Consider the following 14,394-nt stretch of genomic DNA (forward strand, 5'->3'; position numbering starts at 1 on the left):
AGGGTTCTCACTATGTGTTCCATCGTACCCACCATCCCCTTGGATGCTCACAACGTCTAGACTCGTTCTTCCTCAGGTTCTCTCCAGCCCCTTCCCAATGAGACAGGCTCACAACTTCCAAACACATCATTCAGAAGTTTTTAATAAACAACTTCATTATAAAAACTTTTTTTTGAAAATGTAATTCTGTAAAACATTGAAAAATCTACTTTAACAAAGATAGGCCCTGTGCATTTTCTAATGGCACTTATATTTTACAATTAAAAACCTTGTTTTATATAAAGCCAAAAATACTCCAAGAGGTTATTCACTGTGTTTACAAAGTGCTAAAAGGTTCTGTCTTGTATTTTTCTCTCTTTAAATAATCTGGTATTACGAAAGAGTGGCTCCAAAGCCTTGACCACTGGGAGAGAGGGAGGAGGGTGTATGAGAAGCGGCGTTTCAGGAGTCCAGTGCCAAACGGTGGGAGCTGGAGAGGCGCAATATGGGGAGAACCCACTAAGGAAGTAGGCGAACATCTGAAGAAACTGAACTAGAACATTTCTTTTCAATCCCCTCCACAGAGGCACTTGATTACCATGGTGGATCCTCCTCCTGTCAGAACCAGTACACCCGTTTCCCTTGCCACAGACCCTGCTTTCCAGTGGTGAGGTCACAGCCAGTTCCTTCCACAGCAGGTTCAGAGCTCCAGGAGAGGCCAGGGTGGGGTCCCAGAGGAATCTGGACTTTTCTGGCCAACACCTGCCTAAGGCAAAAGTTTCTTATTACATAAATATCCTTGTTAAAAAGCAAAATATTGATCCTGTACAATATAAACTGTTAAAAAAGTCGTGCTTAAAAATAGCTCCTAGAAAAGAGGGGAGATGGAGGGGGGCTGGAGAAAACAGCTACCAAAAAGAAGGGGGCATAGGGGCTTAAAGGGCTACTAGGGGAAAAGTTTAGGGCAGTAGAAGTTCAACTTAAGACAATATCTACGAGCAAAAAAGGAATCACACCTGCTTCCCGGATTTCCATGCACAAAATGCCATTTGTAAAAGGTTATGGGAAAAAAAACTCATTGTTCCTCTCCCCTCTCCCAAGATGTGCAGATCCTCTGAGCTGACCCAGCTGGCATGCTACTACCCCCTGGCTCCCCAAGACTGCACTCAACCCTGACTAGCTTCCGTGCAGAGGGGGAGGTGCCTGCCACTATTCAGGGCAGCTCATCGCTGACAGAGGTTGGAGGCGGTGGGGAAGGGGACATCACCCCTTTTCCTGGTCCCTGTTTGGTCTCTGCCAACATGCCATGGCTCCTGTCCTGGACAGAAACCCCTAGGCTCTCATGGCCTCAGTAAGGGTACTGAAGTGGGTTTGGTACTGAGCAGGATAAAGCTGTTCTTATCCTTTGCACAACAGGTCAAGGACTTTTTTTTTTCTTTTTCTTTTGGAAAGGGAGGTTTAAGAAATTGCTGGCTATCTACAGTCCAAAAAAAAAAAAGTGAAGGCAGATGTTCCTCTGCACCAGCAAAGTTCACAGTGATAGGAAAATTATTTGTGGGTGGGAAGGGCATTGAAGGAAGAACGAGAGGAACAGGACTGGAAGAAAGAGGAGGGGAGGAGGGGCAAGGCCCCAAGTTACAAGGTTTTAAAGTTGCTTTGCCTGTCCTATGAGTTTCCCAGCATCACTATTGGGGGAGAGAATTCAAGGAAGGGACAGGAAAGAGCAGGCAAAGAGAAGGGACTCCTCTAACAGTCCGAGACTTCATATTCCATAGCCAGAGGCCCCTTTACCTCTGTAAACAAAAGATGCAGAAAAGGTGGCAAGGAGGGGCAAGGGTCGCTGGGTCTAGCGATGAAGGTCAGAGACGACAAGGACAATGGTGGCACTGAGTCCCAACTGGGTCCTCACTTACCATTTCCTATATACGAGTCCCAATAACATGCATAGCATGCAGAAGGGGGCTGCGTACCAAGGTGGACGCTTTTAAAAGTAAACCTTAATTAATTAGTCCCTGGGACTCACTGAAGCTAATTTTTAGAAGTAAATCACCTAGTCTGATTCTAATCTTGCCAGACATCTTTATATCTGGTTTTGTCTTTTTTTAAAAAAAAGGTATCCCAAGCTAGCCTGCCTAAATGAAAACATGTTTATTCATTCCACATTGCTTCCAATCAAGGGCCAGGAAGCTACATTTTAAGGCTTTCACCTCAAAGAAAGAGTACTGGCCTGCACTGAAGCAGAAGCGTGGGTCTTGGACCTACCTGCTCATAAACCAAAGTGATTTCTAGACAGAATGGGGACAGGGAGAACTGGGAAGAGGCTGAGGCAGTTCCTTGGTAGTCTGTCCTGAAACCCTAGTGAAGAAGCCAGAAGCCAGTATGAGGCACCTGCTGAGAGAAGTGCCCAGAAACTGCTGGCTGCCATCTGTAGGAGTTAACAGTAAAGAGGTAGAAGTGTGTTTCTGAATCAGAGTGGAAGTGTCTCAAGAGGGCCCCATACTGGTGGTCCCTGAGAGGCCTCCCTTCCACGAGCGGGAAGAGCAAAGCCCATGCAGAACTGAGATGAAGCAGGGGTGAGGTTCAGTTGGGCAAGAGCTGTGCTGTCTGCAACAAGGGAGCCCCACAAGTCAAGAGAATTAATCATTTATTGCAAGAAAACTTGCTGAGTACTGAGGGCAAAAGTGAGGGGCCACAAGAGGAAGGTGGAAGTTCTTTGATGGAGAGCAGAGAAGCCTATGCACAGTGGCCTTGAGTCCAGAGGGCCTGCAAAGTGGAAGAGAGAGGAGGAACACTGTGGAGAAGAAAAAAGTTTGGTATGGGAGGCAATGATGTATACCTCCCATGATACGTCCCATACGTGGTGTATACCCCCATACATGATACGATGATGATTAGGACTTAATTGTCTGCCAACTTTCTGAAAACTCTTCTTCCAACAATTCCACAACTTCCTGAAAACGGGACAGGTAGGAGAGACATATGAGGGGCTCACACCCTCTCCTTTGCTATCCACACCAGCCTAGAACCCGAATCCCTCCTTCCAAGACCAGTAACTCATGATATTCAGGGTAGGGATTAAGGAATGGGGTGGGGGCAGGGGGAGTGGAAGTGGGCATGCCTTTCATTTCTTCCCCTCTCTCCAGTTCAAAAGGAGGATGAGGGGGTCACGATGTACTTGAAGAAAAACAGAATTGCAGACCTGTGAGAAAGCTGCTCCAATCTTCTTGCCTGTCTCCTGTGGACTCTCCCAAGGAAGGCAAGAACAGACACAGTCATGGAAGGTGGCAGAGACTGAAGCAGTCCAAAGTCAGTTTATTTCCCCACAGGGGAAAAATGTGACCTCAAATGAAGAGAAGTCGGGACCCGACTCCGCCTTGTAAACAGGGCTCCAGTTAACACCAGGTACCAAGTGGTTCTGGCTGGTGCCAACTGGAATGGACTGGTGGGAATGGATTCACGGTGTGTAAACAATGTTCACTGCAATCATTCTAAGGCTAACAGCTCAGCAAGGGAGGTGAAATGGTGTGTCTGAAGCGACTGTGTAAACGGTACCGTTCCTGGAAAACACTGACTGAAAATGGAGGTGTTAGGACAGGAGGGATGGAGGTAATGGGGAACAACAGGCAGAGGCCTTCCCTCCTGCCTATTGACTGGAAGCAGGCAATGGACCCTCTGCAGGAGTGCCTGACCAACTGCTGTGGGGTCTGCAGGCTGGGACCAGAAGACGGGCTTCTTGGACTACTTCTCTCGAGGTCATCCGAAGTAAAACCCTCTGTGTCTTCAAGAGACCTCTCCCTTCTTCAGAGAGAAAGAGGTTCCGATGCTTTGGAGAGGGAGAAGGCTAGGTGTGGCTCCCGATTCAGATTAAAAAAAAAAAAAAAAAAGTAAAAATACCTGAAGTCCTATTGTATGATATCTTTTCATGGGGTTGGGGCTCAAGATTCCTCCTGGAACTAATCCTGGAGCTTAAGCCCCCAAACCAAGTGCTCCATACAGATACTGGAATTGTTTTTTTGAACCCAGCTCTGAAAGCTCAGCTGCCTTCATGGGGGATGCAGATGGGATAGGTACTGAGGCTCCCTGACAGAGCCAGGACTGAGCTGAGGGCCTCCTTGTGGCTACTGGAATGCCTGGTGGAAACGAGGCAGGGTTGTGGTGCTCAGGCCAGAGGTGAAGACAGGTGGCAAAGAGTGCAGTGGCCCAAAGTTCAGCGGTCCCCCAGCTCCTGGGGAATCTTGAGGCTGAGCTTGCAAAGTGGTGAGCAAGGGCTGAGCCTCAGCCTGGGAGTAGCCCATGACCAGGCCTCCTGTGGCCCCAGGTGGGTTACATGGGGGCAGGTTGAGAGGAAGAAAGCCCAGTAAGTGGGAGAAGTCCACATTAGCAGCGCAGAGAGCCTCAGAGAGGTTGGCGGGGCTCTTGGTGAGCAGTGCTTCATCTAGGAGGGCCGCAGCTGCTGCCGGCTGAGGTGAGGTGGGCTGGGGTTCAGCGGATGAGAGAGACAGGCTTCCAGGAACCTCCCCCAGAAAACTATCCACCTCCACTTTGGGCAATTTGTCGGGCAAGTATGAGGTAGATCCAAGCTGGTATTTTGGAGGAAGCTGAGCTGGGGAAGAGATAGGTGAGGATTCCAGAGGGTAGCTCATGCCCATGGGCAGCGTGTTGTGCACCAGGGAGTGTGGCATGCCCGCACTGGGCATGGTAGGGATGTGGGCACCATACATGCCCATGGGCAACATGCCAGGGAAGGCCTTGGCCCCCATCACGTCCCGAGAGGCCATGCACAGCACAGGACTCAGCTCTTCCTTCACATTGACTGTGGAGCTGCAGCTGATTAGGCCTAACACATCCACTGGCTCTGTCTTGATCTTGAGCAGCTCTTGTGAGTGGCTCTTCTTGACATGACGTGTCAGGTGGTCTTTGCGGCCGAATCGCTGGGCACAGTACTGGCACAGGAAGTCCTTCCGGCCTGTGTGGACCACCAGGTGCCGCCGCACATCCTTACGAGTATAGAACCGCCGGTCACAGTGGTCACAGGGGTGCTTCTTTTCCTTGGCACCACCTGCTACCCGGCGTGAGTGGGCCTTCAGGTGCTCCAGCAGGGCCTGGGTACTCTCGAAGGTCTGCAGGCACACCTTGCAGCTAAGGTCACCACTGCTGGCGGCATGCATGGCCAGGTGGCGCCGGTAGCCCAGCTTCGTATTGTAATTCTTACCACACTCAGAACAGTGGAGGGCCTCCTTGTTGGGGTCATGGGTCTGCAGGTGGTTCCGCAGATGATCCTTGCGGTGAAACATCTTATCGCAATACATGCACTGGTGGGGTTTCTGGGCTGAGTGGGTGGCCATGTGCCTGCAGACAGGGATGAAAGACAGAGGAGAAAGAAAGGAGATCATAATGGCTGGCTAGACAACGGAGTTGTGCACTAACAGGCAACTAGACACAAAAACTGTGGTAGACGCATGCGATGGAATGGATGCCATGCCAACTAGCTTCTATCCTCTACCACCTGCAAAACCACATGTGCTGCTATTCTCTGCAGCACTGAATTCAGTAGCAAAAATATCAGGAACAATCTAAATGTCCATCAGTAGGGAACTGGCTAAATAAGTAATCAAGTCCATAAAAATGACTCAACTTTTTTTTGGCTGTGCAGCTTGTGGGATCTTAGTTCCCTGACCAGGGATGGAACCCAGCCCCACAGCAGTGAAAGCGTGAAGTCCTAACCACTGGAACAACAGCGAATTCCCACCTTAACTTTTAAATATAATGACGGCTTTATATATACAACAGGTAACAAGCTCCTAGATAAAGTGGGAAAAAGCTATGAGACAGAACAGTGCCTATGGAATGGTACCATGCATTGGAAAAGAGAGAAAATTTATGCACGTTTGCTCATATGAGCTTAAAATATTTCTGAAAGGATACACAAGAAACTAACATTGGCTACCCATGGGGAGAAGAAAGGGCAGCTTTTCTGGGTGTGATGAAGAATTTTCATTGTATACCTTTTGAATTTTGAATTATGTGAATGTATTTCCTTTGCAACAAAAAGTGTATTTATAAAAATTTAAATGACACAATAAAGGGAAAATGAAATATATCTAAACTTCCTGATCTGGAACAATCTCCCAAGAAACAGCGAGCCAAGTCAAAAAAGGAAGTTCAGTATGGTGTACCTAACACAATCCCCTGTGAAAATAAAAAAGGAAGGGAATACATGTTTGAATGTCTCAAGAGGGATACACAAAGAACTGACCCAATGGTTGCCTCTGAGGAGAACAGTGGCTTCAAGTGTGACAATTTACTTTTCACTGCATGTCCATTTGTACCATTTAAATTGTTTGCCACATAAAGCATTTAAATGTTTCAGAAGATGTGTTTGTGATATGGGACCTCAGTGCCCCTTGGTTTACCTGCTTCTGCTCCTATCTGGCTGGAAACCAGAGCTGATCCAGGAACTACAATCCAGAGCTCCATGGTATTTGGAATCAGCTCAGCAAGACTTTGAGGTCCCATCGTTTTACAAGCCCCATGTGAGCTGTGTCATTAACCCTGTGTTCTACATAAGAAGCTGATGCACAGGACAGCCCCACCCACCAGTCAGTAAGTGGCAGACAATTTTCTGGGTTTAAAATGCACTTAAACCCAGACCTTCTCGAGACCTGGATTCACTTAGATATGCCACTGCTGTCTCTAGCACAGCGCCCAGTGATTCTTTCTACCTGGAAGGTATCAGTCATACCCATTATCCTCATGTTGTTTTGAGTGCTGACACCTATAAAGGTTACTATTAATCTCCTGTGACATAAGTGGCATGGTAACATGAGAGGAAGATGGTGAGTGATCCACAGTCTATTTCCCTCATTTTGAAGGTGAGAAAACAAAGGCCCAATGAGGTTTAGTAATTTGCCTAAAATTGTATGACGACTCCGGGTGGAGTCAAGGCTCCTGTCTCCTGGCCCAGGACCTTTCCTAGAGCCTCCCACTGACACTCAGACCGCCACTAGGAAAGTCTACAAGGATACCCCCAACTGATATCCACCTAAGACACAGGAGCACACAGCTGAGGACCACAGAACTGTCATGAGGGCAATCCTGGTCACACACAACCCTGTTACCTGTTTTAGTTCCTTCCTATCAACTGTTTTCCAGACAAGGAACTAGAGGCGTTCTGTGGTCATCTCGTTCACGTATTTACTCGCGTGCTGTCTGTCCCTGCTATTAAGACAGTAAACTCGAGGAGGGTCAGCAACCCCTCCCCCTATATCTGTCTGGCTCACTGATAGGAAGTGTCTGTCCCTGTCACTGAACACTGTGCCTGGTATGTGACAAGAGCTCATGGTCGAGGGATGAATGGCTGTGCAGCAGGCAGTCTGCATCACTGGCAAAGGGCACGCTCACGGTCCTCTGATGGAAATGCAAGGATAAAATCAAAACTACTTCTGAGTAGGCCCTGCTCCCCTCAAAGCTGCTCTGTCATATCTGCTTTACACCAGGGCTTTCACATTCCATTTCACTTTAGATAGGGGTTCTTGTGCTTACAAGTTTCAGGAAATCTTCTAACCCAGAGGACTCTACAGAGTCATAAGTGATCATGTGAGCAATACGACCTTGGGTAAGTTACCTTCTCCACTCTGAGCCTGCACTTTACAATTTACAGATTGGACCAGAGGGTCTCCTTTTCTCTCTAAACTTCTAAGGCTGATGCCTAATTTAGGGCTAATATTCTCACCACTACCTGACACAGGTAGGGAAAGAAGCACAGGCACACCTTGGAGATATCGCAGGTTTGGTGCCAGCCCATTGCAATAAAGCAAAAGTCACAGTAATAGGAGTCACATGAATTTTTTGGTTTCCTAGTGCATATAAAAGTTATGTTTATGCTATACTGTGGCCTATTAAGTGTGCAATAGCATCATGTCTAAAAAAAAAATGTATATATTTAATTAAAAATACTTTTCTGGGGACTTCCCTGGTGGTCCAGTGGTTAGGGCTTCACCTTCGAATGCAGAGGGTGCAGACTTGATTGAGCTAGGAATCCGTGAGCCTCTCAGCCAAAAAACCAAACCATAAAAGAGCAGAGGCAATGTTGTAATAAATTCAATAAAGACTTTAAAACAACAGTCCATATCACCTTTTAAAACAATTATTAAAAAAAAAAAAGAAAAAAAATACCTTATTGCTAAAAAGTGCTAGTCATCACCTGAGCCTTCAGCAAGCTGTAATCTTTTTGATGGTGGAAGATTTGAAATACTGTGAGAATTATCAAAATTCTTCACAGAGACATGAAGTGAGCAAATGCTTTTGGAAAGTTGGAAAACTGGGCCAACTTTCTTGACTGAAAGTTGCCACAAAACTTCAATTTGTAAAAAAAAAAAAAAAAAAAAAAAGCAGTATCTGTGAAGTGCAATAAAATGAGGTAAACCTGTATTGAAAGAAAAAAACAAAACAAAACTCAATCTAGTCTGTTCATCGCTATCTGATATTGTACCCATCAGAGTCTAGTGTCTGAATAAAAAATACCACCATTATTTTTCAGTGAGTGACCTCAAATGGTTGACATATAGGATACACTTATGGGACAAATTAACCTCTACTCTTCTGCCACAGATAAAGTCCCACACTCAGTGGAGTCTCTCTGGCTTTCTCCCTGGGAACCTCAGGGCAGGAAGAAGTATGGGAGTGTCACCTACCTATACAGCTTGTACTTGGAGGCAAAAGCCTTGCCACAGTGCAGCTGAGGGCAGCTATACGGTCTCTGCTCTGGATGGGGGAGGCTGTGAGGCCTCAGCTTCTCCCCATTTGAGAAGGGTGTCCCCGAGATTTCACATTGGCACTTCACTTGATTCTCCGCCTCCCGGCCCCGAGGCCTGGGCACTAGTTTCCAGCCCACTTCCTCCTCCTGCTTTGCATCTTGAATCCAGGGGGGGACGCTGGTGAAAAATGTGGTCATGGCAAGGCTAATGGCGAAGGGCCATGTTATTGAGAAAGCCTCCCCATCAGCTCCACAGGGCTCTGTGCTCTGTCACAGCCTCCAACGCAGCCTTCAGAAAACAATCTCTTCACCTGAAACATCAGAACACCTGGTGTTAGGGAGCCCGATACCATGAAAACACGGGCTCTGGAGGCAGGCAGAGCCCCAGTTCCATCCCAGCCCTTCCACTTTGAAGCCATGTGACTTTCAGCCAATGACTTACTTTTCTGAGCTGTTTCCTCATTTACAACATGGGCTTACTAATCTCCCACATCATAAGGACCTTTTGAGGGTTAAATGAGATAATAAATATAAAGCATTCAGCAGAAGGCTGGGCACCTAGTAAGTGCTACATGGTAACTATTATTACTAGTACCACCTAGGCTAATAGAAAACAGGATAATCAGAGGAAGTAAAAGCCCTAAACTCGCTTTCCCTTCCCACTTCGCTTTTACATCCTTTCCACTAAATTTAGACAGCAGCGCCTCCTCCTCCTCCTCACCCTGCCTCCTCCTCACTTTCTATAATTCTCCTCCTCGTGGAGGTGCTAAGGAGCAATAAAATGCCCAAAAGGCATCAGAAAAGAAAGAAGCCTTTACTTAGGAAATTTACACCCTGGAGAGTCAGCCTCTGTGCCAGATGTGTTTCTCAGCAGTGCATCAACATCAAGAGGTTCATCTGAAGAGGCAACAGCAGACTCAGCATTTCCACTAAACCAGTGCTGGTCCCATCCTGCCATCCTCCCATCCCAACCACTACTCTGGGTCTCTTGGCCTCAGCGCCCAAACCACACTTCTTTAGCAAAGCCCATCCAATAATCAAGGTGCTGAGCTGCCCCTCCTACAGACCCTCACAGAACACATGCATGTCTCCATTGTGAACAGGTAACATACTTGCATTAGAACTCAGACTCCACCACCAAACTCAGATACTTTGAGAGCTCAGATCATCTTTTTCATCTCCATAAACCTAGCATCTAGAAAAGGACTTTTAACTTTCTTTTAGATGAGTACATAAGTCACTGAATGCAAGTGGATTCTTACAGGCTAACATGCTCAGGCAGTTCTGGTTTAAACTGAGTTCCAAAGGGGGAGCCAATATCTTGAAGTCTTTCTACTGGGTTGTGGGGGAGCAGGTGAGCATAGGTAAGGTGACACAAGTTCTTTACTGACATCAACTCAGAGGAAGAGAGAAAGGGCATTAATTCTCAAAGGGGGCACAGCAGACCCACATTCACACTCACAAGCTCATCACACAAACAGGTTACCAACCTCAATGTAACTTGCTACAACAGGGGAATTTCCTTTGAAGAGCTCATGCCAAAATTTGGTCATGAGGCTTTTCCATGTAAAGGGAGCAAAGCGGGTATGTGGGGATTGTCCACGAGAATCTGGGGAGGGCTCCAACTGCACAAACTAGCTGTGGGCCAAAGAATGCTTGCTCAGCTCATTAGCACCTGCTGCTTACAGTGACCATTCAACCAACAGGCTGGCCGTGAACGAGATGATGGGATCAGCGGGTTCATGCCCGAGAGAGCTTTGCTCATCATTAACATGAGCTATGTCCTGTTCAGGAACCATTCCTCTTATTGAAGAAACACTGCAATGTAATATGATAAACAATTTCCCCATCACGAGTGGAGATGTGCTAGAAAGATCTGCACAAAGGTGGCTGCATTTTGCATGACTCACATGCTAACACTAAGAACTAGTCCCACTTGAGCCTTCGAATCATGGCATATTTGCCTACTTCACGATAAACCTCAAAGGCCTCTGACGTCTGGCTTTTATTGTTTAAGTCCTCCCTTCTTCCAAAGGGTGGAATTACCTGTTTATAATACCAGTGATTACTAGGCAGCTTGGAATTGGGTAGAGAGCGAGCATGAATTTGAATATCTAGTTTGGAAGGAACTTCCCCCATCTTCAAAGTCAAATTCTGGCCCCCACCCCCCCACGTGAAATCACGCACCTCCGCCTCTGGAAAGCTGGGAATGGCAGCCAGAGGGAAGGAAGCAAGTCGCATCACTTGGCTGACGTGAGAGGGAAGCCTAGCCCTGGAAATTCCGCACAAACTCAGAAAGAGAACAGTACGTCCCCCACCTCCCACACATCCACCTCATCTGTTCTCCTGAACAAGCACAAACAAGACACAGCAGTGTAGTATGCTGCTACTGAAAGAGTGAGTAATGGGCTTCTAGGAAAGAGGCTGGTGGTGGCTAAGAAGAGCTCACGAGGTTGCATTGATAGAAGCAAAGGCGGCAGGCAGCAGCCATGTGCTTGCCCTGATCTGCACGTACTGGGGCTTTGGCTTTAGTGTTACCTTAGGAATCCTTTAGGAAATCTAGTTTTTCTCCCTCTGTCCTTTGTCTGCAAACTCCTCTCATCCAGGAAGATTCCTGGGCCTCTCCCACATTATTTGAAGGCCTATTTCTTCGGATTTCTTCTCCACAAAACTGTGGGAAAAAAAAATCCCGCTTCTCTTTCAAAGCTGTTCTTCTGGTCTCACACTCTAACCTTAACAACTGTAGAAGCTGACAGAACCTGTTCCCATAAAACAAACACAATCAATCCCTCCCAGTTACTGGTATAACTCGGTATATTTTCATCCTAAGATTCCTCTGGCGCCTGATATCAAGAGGGAGGTATTGTGGAAAGAACCTTGGACTTACTATCAGAAGAGCTGCCACTTACTGACTGTGAAACCACGGGTAGGTTAGTTTCTCTGAACCTCAGTTTCCTCAATTTCTGAAAGAGAGATTAGTTCTCCTTACCTACCAATATTCTCATGGAAGATTCAGTGAAACAACACTCTTGAAACATTTGACATAATACGTGTGAATACAAACAATGCAGTCTCTGAGATCTAAATTGTGTCTCCTTTTCGGCACAGGGCCTGAGTAGTACGTTCTTTTCCTCCCTTAATGTGACTTCTCAGGCCTCAGAGCGAGTTTCCTTCCCTTCCCAACACCTCCTCAGAATGCAGCCTTCCTCTTTTCCCCTACAATTGACTCTCAGCACATCCCCCGGAGCCAATCCCCTCCAATCTTTCTCCAGCACCATATCCTGGGCCTGAGTTCCTTCAGTTTAGGAATCTCTATTATTAAGGCTCTGTAGTTAAAAATTCTCTATGGCCCTCTTGGAAGCCTTTAAAGGAGGCAGATTACTCCCTCATCTATCTGTCCTCTGCTGTGTGCCATGATGTCTGCTGCCCTTCTGATGAAACTATAGTTTTTATGGTGTTACATCATCTCTATAGAAACTGCGTTCTTTCTCCATTATTAGCCTGTTTCCTCATCTATAAAACTAAAAATACTTACCTCACAGGCTTGTTTTAAGGATTATTTTAGTCAGGTATGCAAAGGGCTCAGCATTCGGCTTGGCTTCCACTAAGTACTCAACAAAAGGCAGAGATTATCTTTGCTTTTGTATTGAGTTGCCTGTTCCCACCTTCACCAGAGTTGAAATCTCCCAAATCTTCCCCCAAACTGTTAAGAAATAGCCCCCCTGCAGCAAGGAAAGGGTTAATCTCTAAGTGTTCTTAACTAGAGACCCGCAGAGGATTAACAGCTCCACTTCAGTGACTACCCTAAAATAGCTTTTATCCCTCCTGCCCAAGAGCTACTTGGGGATCTGAAGAACTCAATTCAACACCTGCCGAGGAGGAAACACACCCAGGAACTTTCCTTGGGGTGGACAGAATCTTCCCCTAAGCAGAACCCAAAATAGCAACTGGGAAATTATAAATAGAGATTAAAAAAAAAAAAAAAAAGTCTTGACCTGGGCAAGGAAAGATATACTGACTGGCTGGAGAAGGGTGAGAAGGAAAGGGGGGAATGGGTATAGCTGCCTCGCAACCCCCCCTCCCCGCCACACACACACACACACACACACACACACACACACACACACACACACACACTCCCCAGTGGTGAGAGAATTAAATTACAGGGAGGCTGGAGAGTCTCAATGGCTTGCATCATTCCAAGAGACATCAAACAGGATTAACAGGGGTTGGATTTACTCCCGGGCTGCTAGTTCTATCAGTGTACATGGACCCTCTTTGGAGTCCTTTTGATTCCCGATTCCGTCTGATTCCCCATGACTCTCACTCCTAAGGAGGTCTTGAGCAAATGGCTGCAACTCACAACAGCCCTGTTTTCACCAAGAGGAAACCCCACCCCAATCCTTACCTTGGGGGGCTGGGTTAGAAACCCCAGGCTAGGCTCTTTCCGAGTCCCAGGCAGACAGGTGGGAAAACACACAAGCCAGGAGATAGGAACTTATAGGTTAAAGTACCAACTCCCCACATCCAATATCCCCTTATCTTGCACCTTGCAGGTCCATTTTCCCCACCGAGACGGGGCCATAGCCTGGGACAGGATTTGCAGGGGACAGCTTGGCTCCTGAGCAGTTTCTAGACCACCATACTTCGTGGCGGGGAGGAGGGGGTGTGAAACGCCCAGGGGCTGGAAGGGCTGCGGGTGGACGGCTGCCAGACAAGGGACAGAAATTCAGGGAGAAGACTGGAGGAGGTCTCAGGAATGGGAGGGAGGGAGGGGCGACTTATCTGAATCCCAAAGAGACCCCCACCACACCCACCGCAAAGAAAGAGAGACGGGCTAGGGATGGTGTACAGCGGCTGGAGGGTTAAAGGGGCTAAGATAAAAGGCGAATTCCCTGAATTTCAAGAGTCTCAAAATGGTACCGAGTGGAAGCTGTCTGGAGGTTGGGAATAGGATCGCCGAGGAGGAAACTATGGGTAGAGCTCATCGGGTTCCCCAGAACCAAATATTTGAGGGAAGCCTCAAAAGGGGTTATGTGGTTCTGGGAAATAGAGGGGGAAGAGCGGACTATATGGAGCAGTAAAGGGGGTTATGTGGGTCCGGGTAGGCGTGTCTGAGGGGAGGGAGCAGGTGCAGCTTATCTGCGTCCCCCAGACCCGGGTCCCTGGTAAGGTCAGCTGCGCGTTATCTGGGTCTCCAGGGAGCCTGGGCGGGAGGGGGGTGGGGCGGGGGTCGGGAGTACGGGACCTCCAGGGCTGAGTCTCCGGTCTCGGTAGGGATTGGGCCAGAGGGTTTCTTCGAGTCCCCAAGACCCAGGTAACGGGTCCGAGGAGAGTTCTGGTCACCCCGGGGCCTATCTGGGCCGGGCTGGCGTAGAGGGGGCCTCGGGTCGGGGGTGTGGGCGACCGCGCTGACGGGCCCACGATGAGGGGCGCTGCCGCTCCGGGTGCCCGGCGCGCGGGCGTAGCGAGACGGCCTCCCGCCCCGCTCCCCGCTGTCCCCCGGGGTCATCGCCGGGACTCACCGCGCTCCGAGCCCCGCGCTGCGGGCCGGGCCGCGCTCGGGCTCCGCCAGGCCCGCTCAGGCCCCGGTAGTGGCGGCGGTCGGGCCATTGTGCGGTGCATTGTGGGAGCCGCGCGAGCGGGTGCTGGGGCCGTGG

At 48.2% G+C, this 14,394-nt stretch overlaps 1 protein-coding gene across 4 annotated transcripts; it reads right to left on the reverse strand.

The window, feature by feature from the left end:
• Window positions 1-115: 115 nt before the first annotated feature.
• Window positions 116-14,360, reverse strand: PLAGL2 (PLAG1 like zinc finger 2). 4 transcript variants are annotated; one of them, XR_006055677.1, is made up of 4 exons: window positions 14,260-14,360; window positions 8,673-9,045; window positions 3,179-5,328; window positions 116-745 (listed from the first exon to the last, which is right to left on the reverse strand). XR_006055677.1 is itself a non-coding variant. In XM_004014474.5 (3 exons), the coding sequence occupies exons 2-3, from the start codon at window positions 8,930-8,932 to the stop codon at window positions 4,098-4,100; spliced, it is 1,491 nt and encodes a 496-aa protein (XP_004014523.1). In that variant the 5' UTR covers window positions 8,933-9,045; window positions 14,260-14,360; the 3' UTR covers window positions 116-4,097. The 4 variants fall into 4 exon arrangements, 3 of the variants coding, with proteins under 3 accessions (XP_004014523.1, XP_060253670.1, XP_042085936.1); XM_004014474.5 differs by having other exon boundaries at window positions 116-5,328; XM_060397687.1 differs by lacking the exon at window positions 14,260-14,360 and adding an exon at window positions 13,143-13,778 and having other exon boundaries at window positions 116-5,328.
• Between the last annotated feature and the right edge of the window lie 34 nt (window positions 14,361-14,394).

The sequence above is a fragment of the Ovis aries genome, chromosome 13 (genome assembly GCF_016772045.2).
Source record: "Ovis aries strain OAR_USU_Benz2616 breed Rambouillet chromosome 13, ARS-UI_Ramb_v3.0, whole genome shotgun sequence".
NCBI classification, from domain to species: Eukaryota; Metazoa; Chordata; class Mammalia; order Artiodactyla; family Bovidae; genus Ovis; species Ovis aries.

Bases quoted from the DNA above. Each gene is read 5' to 3' on its own strand.
- PLAGL2 (XM_004014474.5), bottom strand. From the start codon at position 8,932: ATGACCACATTTTTCACCAGCGTCCCCCCCTGGATTCAAGATGCAAAG. The intron at 5,329-8,672 runs GTAGGTGACACT...CCCTGTCTGCAG, and splicing joins TCCAAGTACAAGCTGTATAG to GCACATGGCCACCCACTCAG.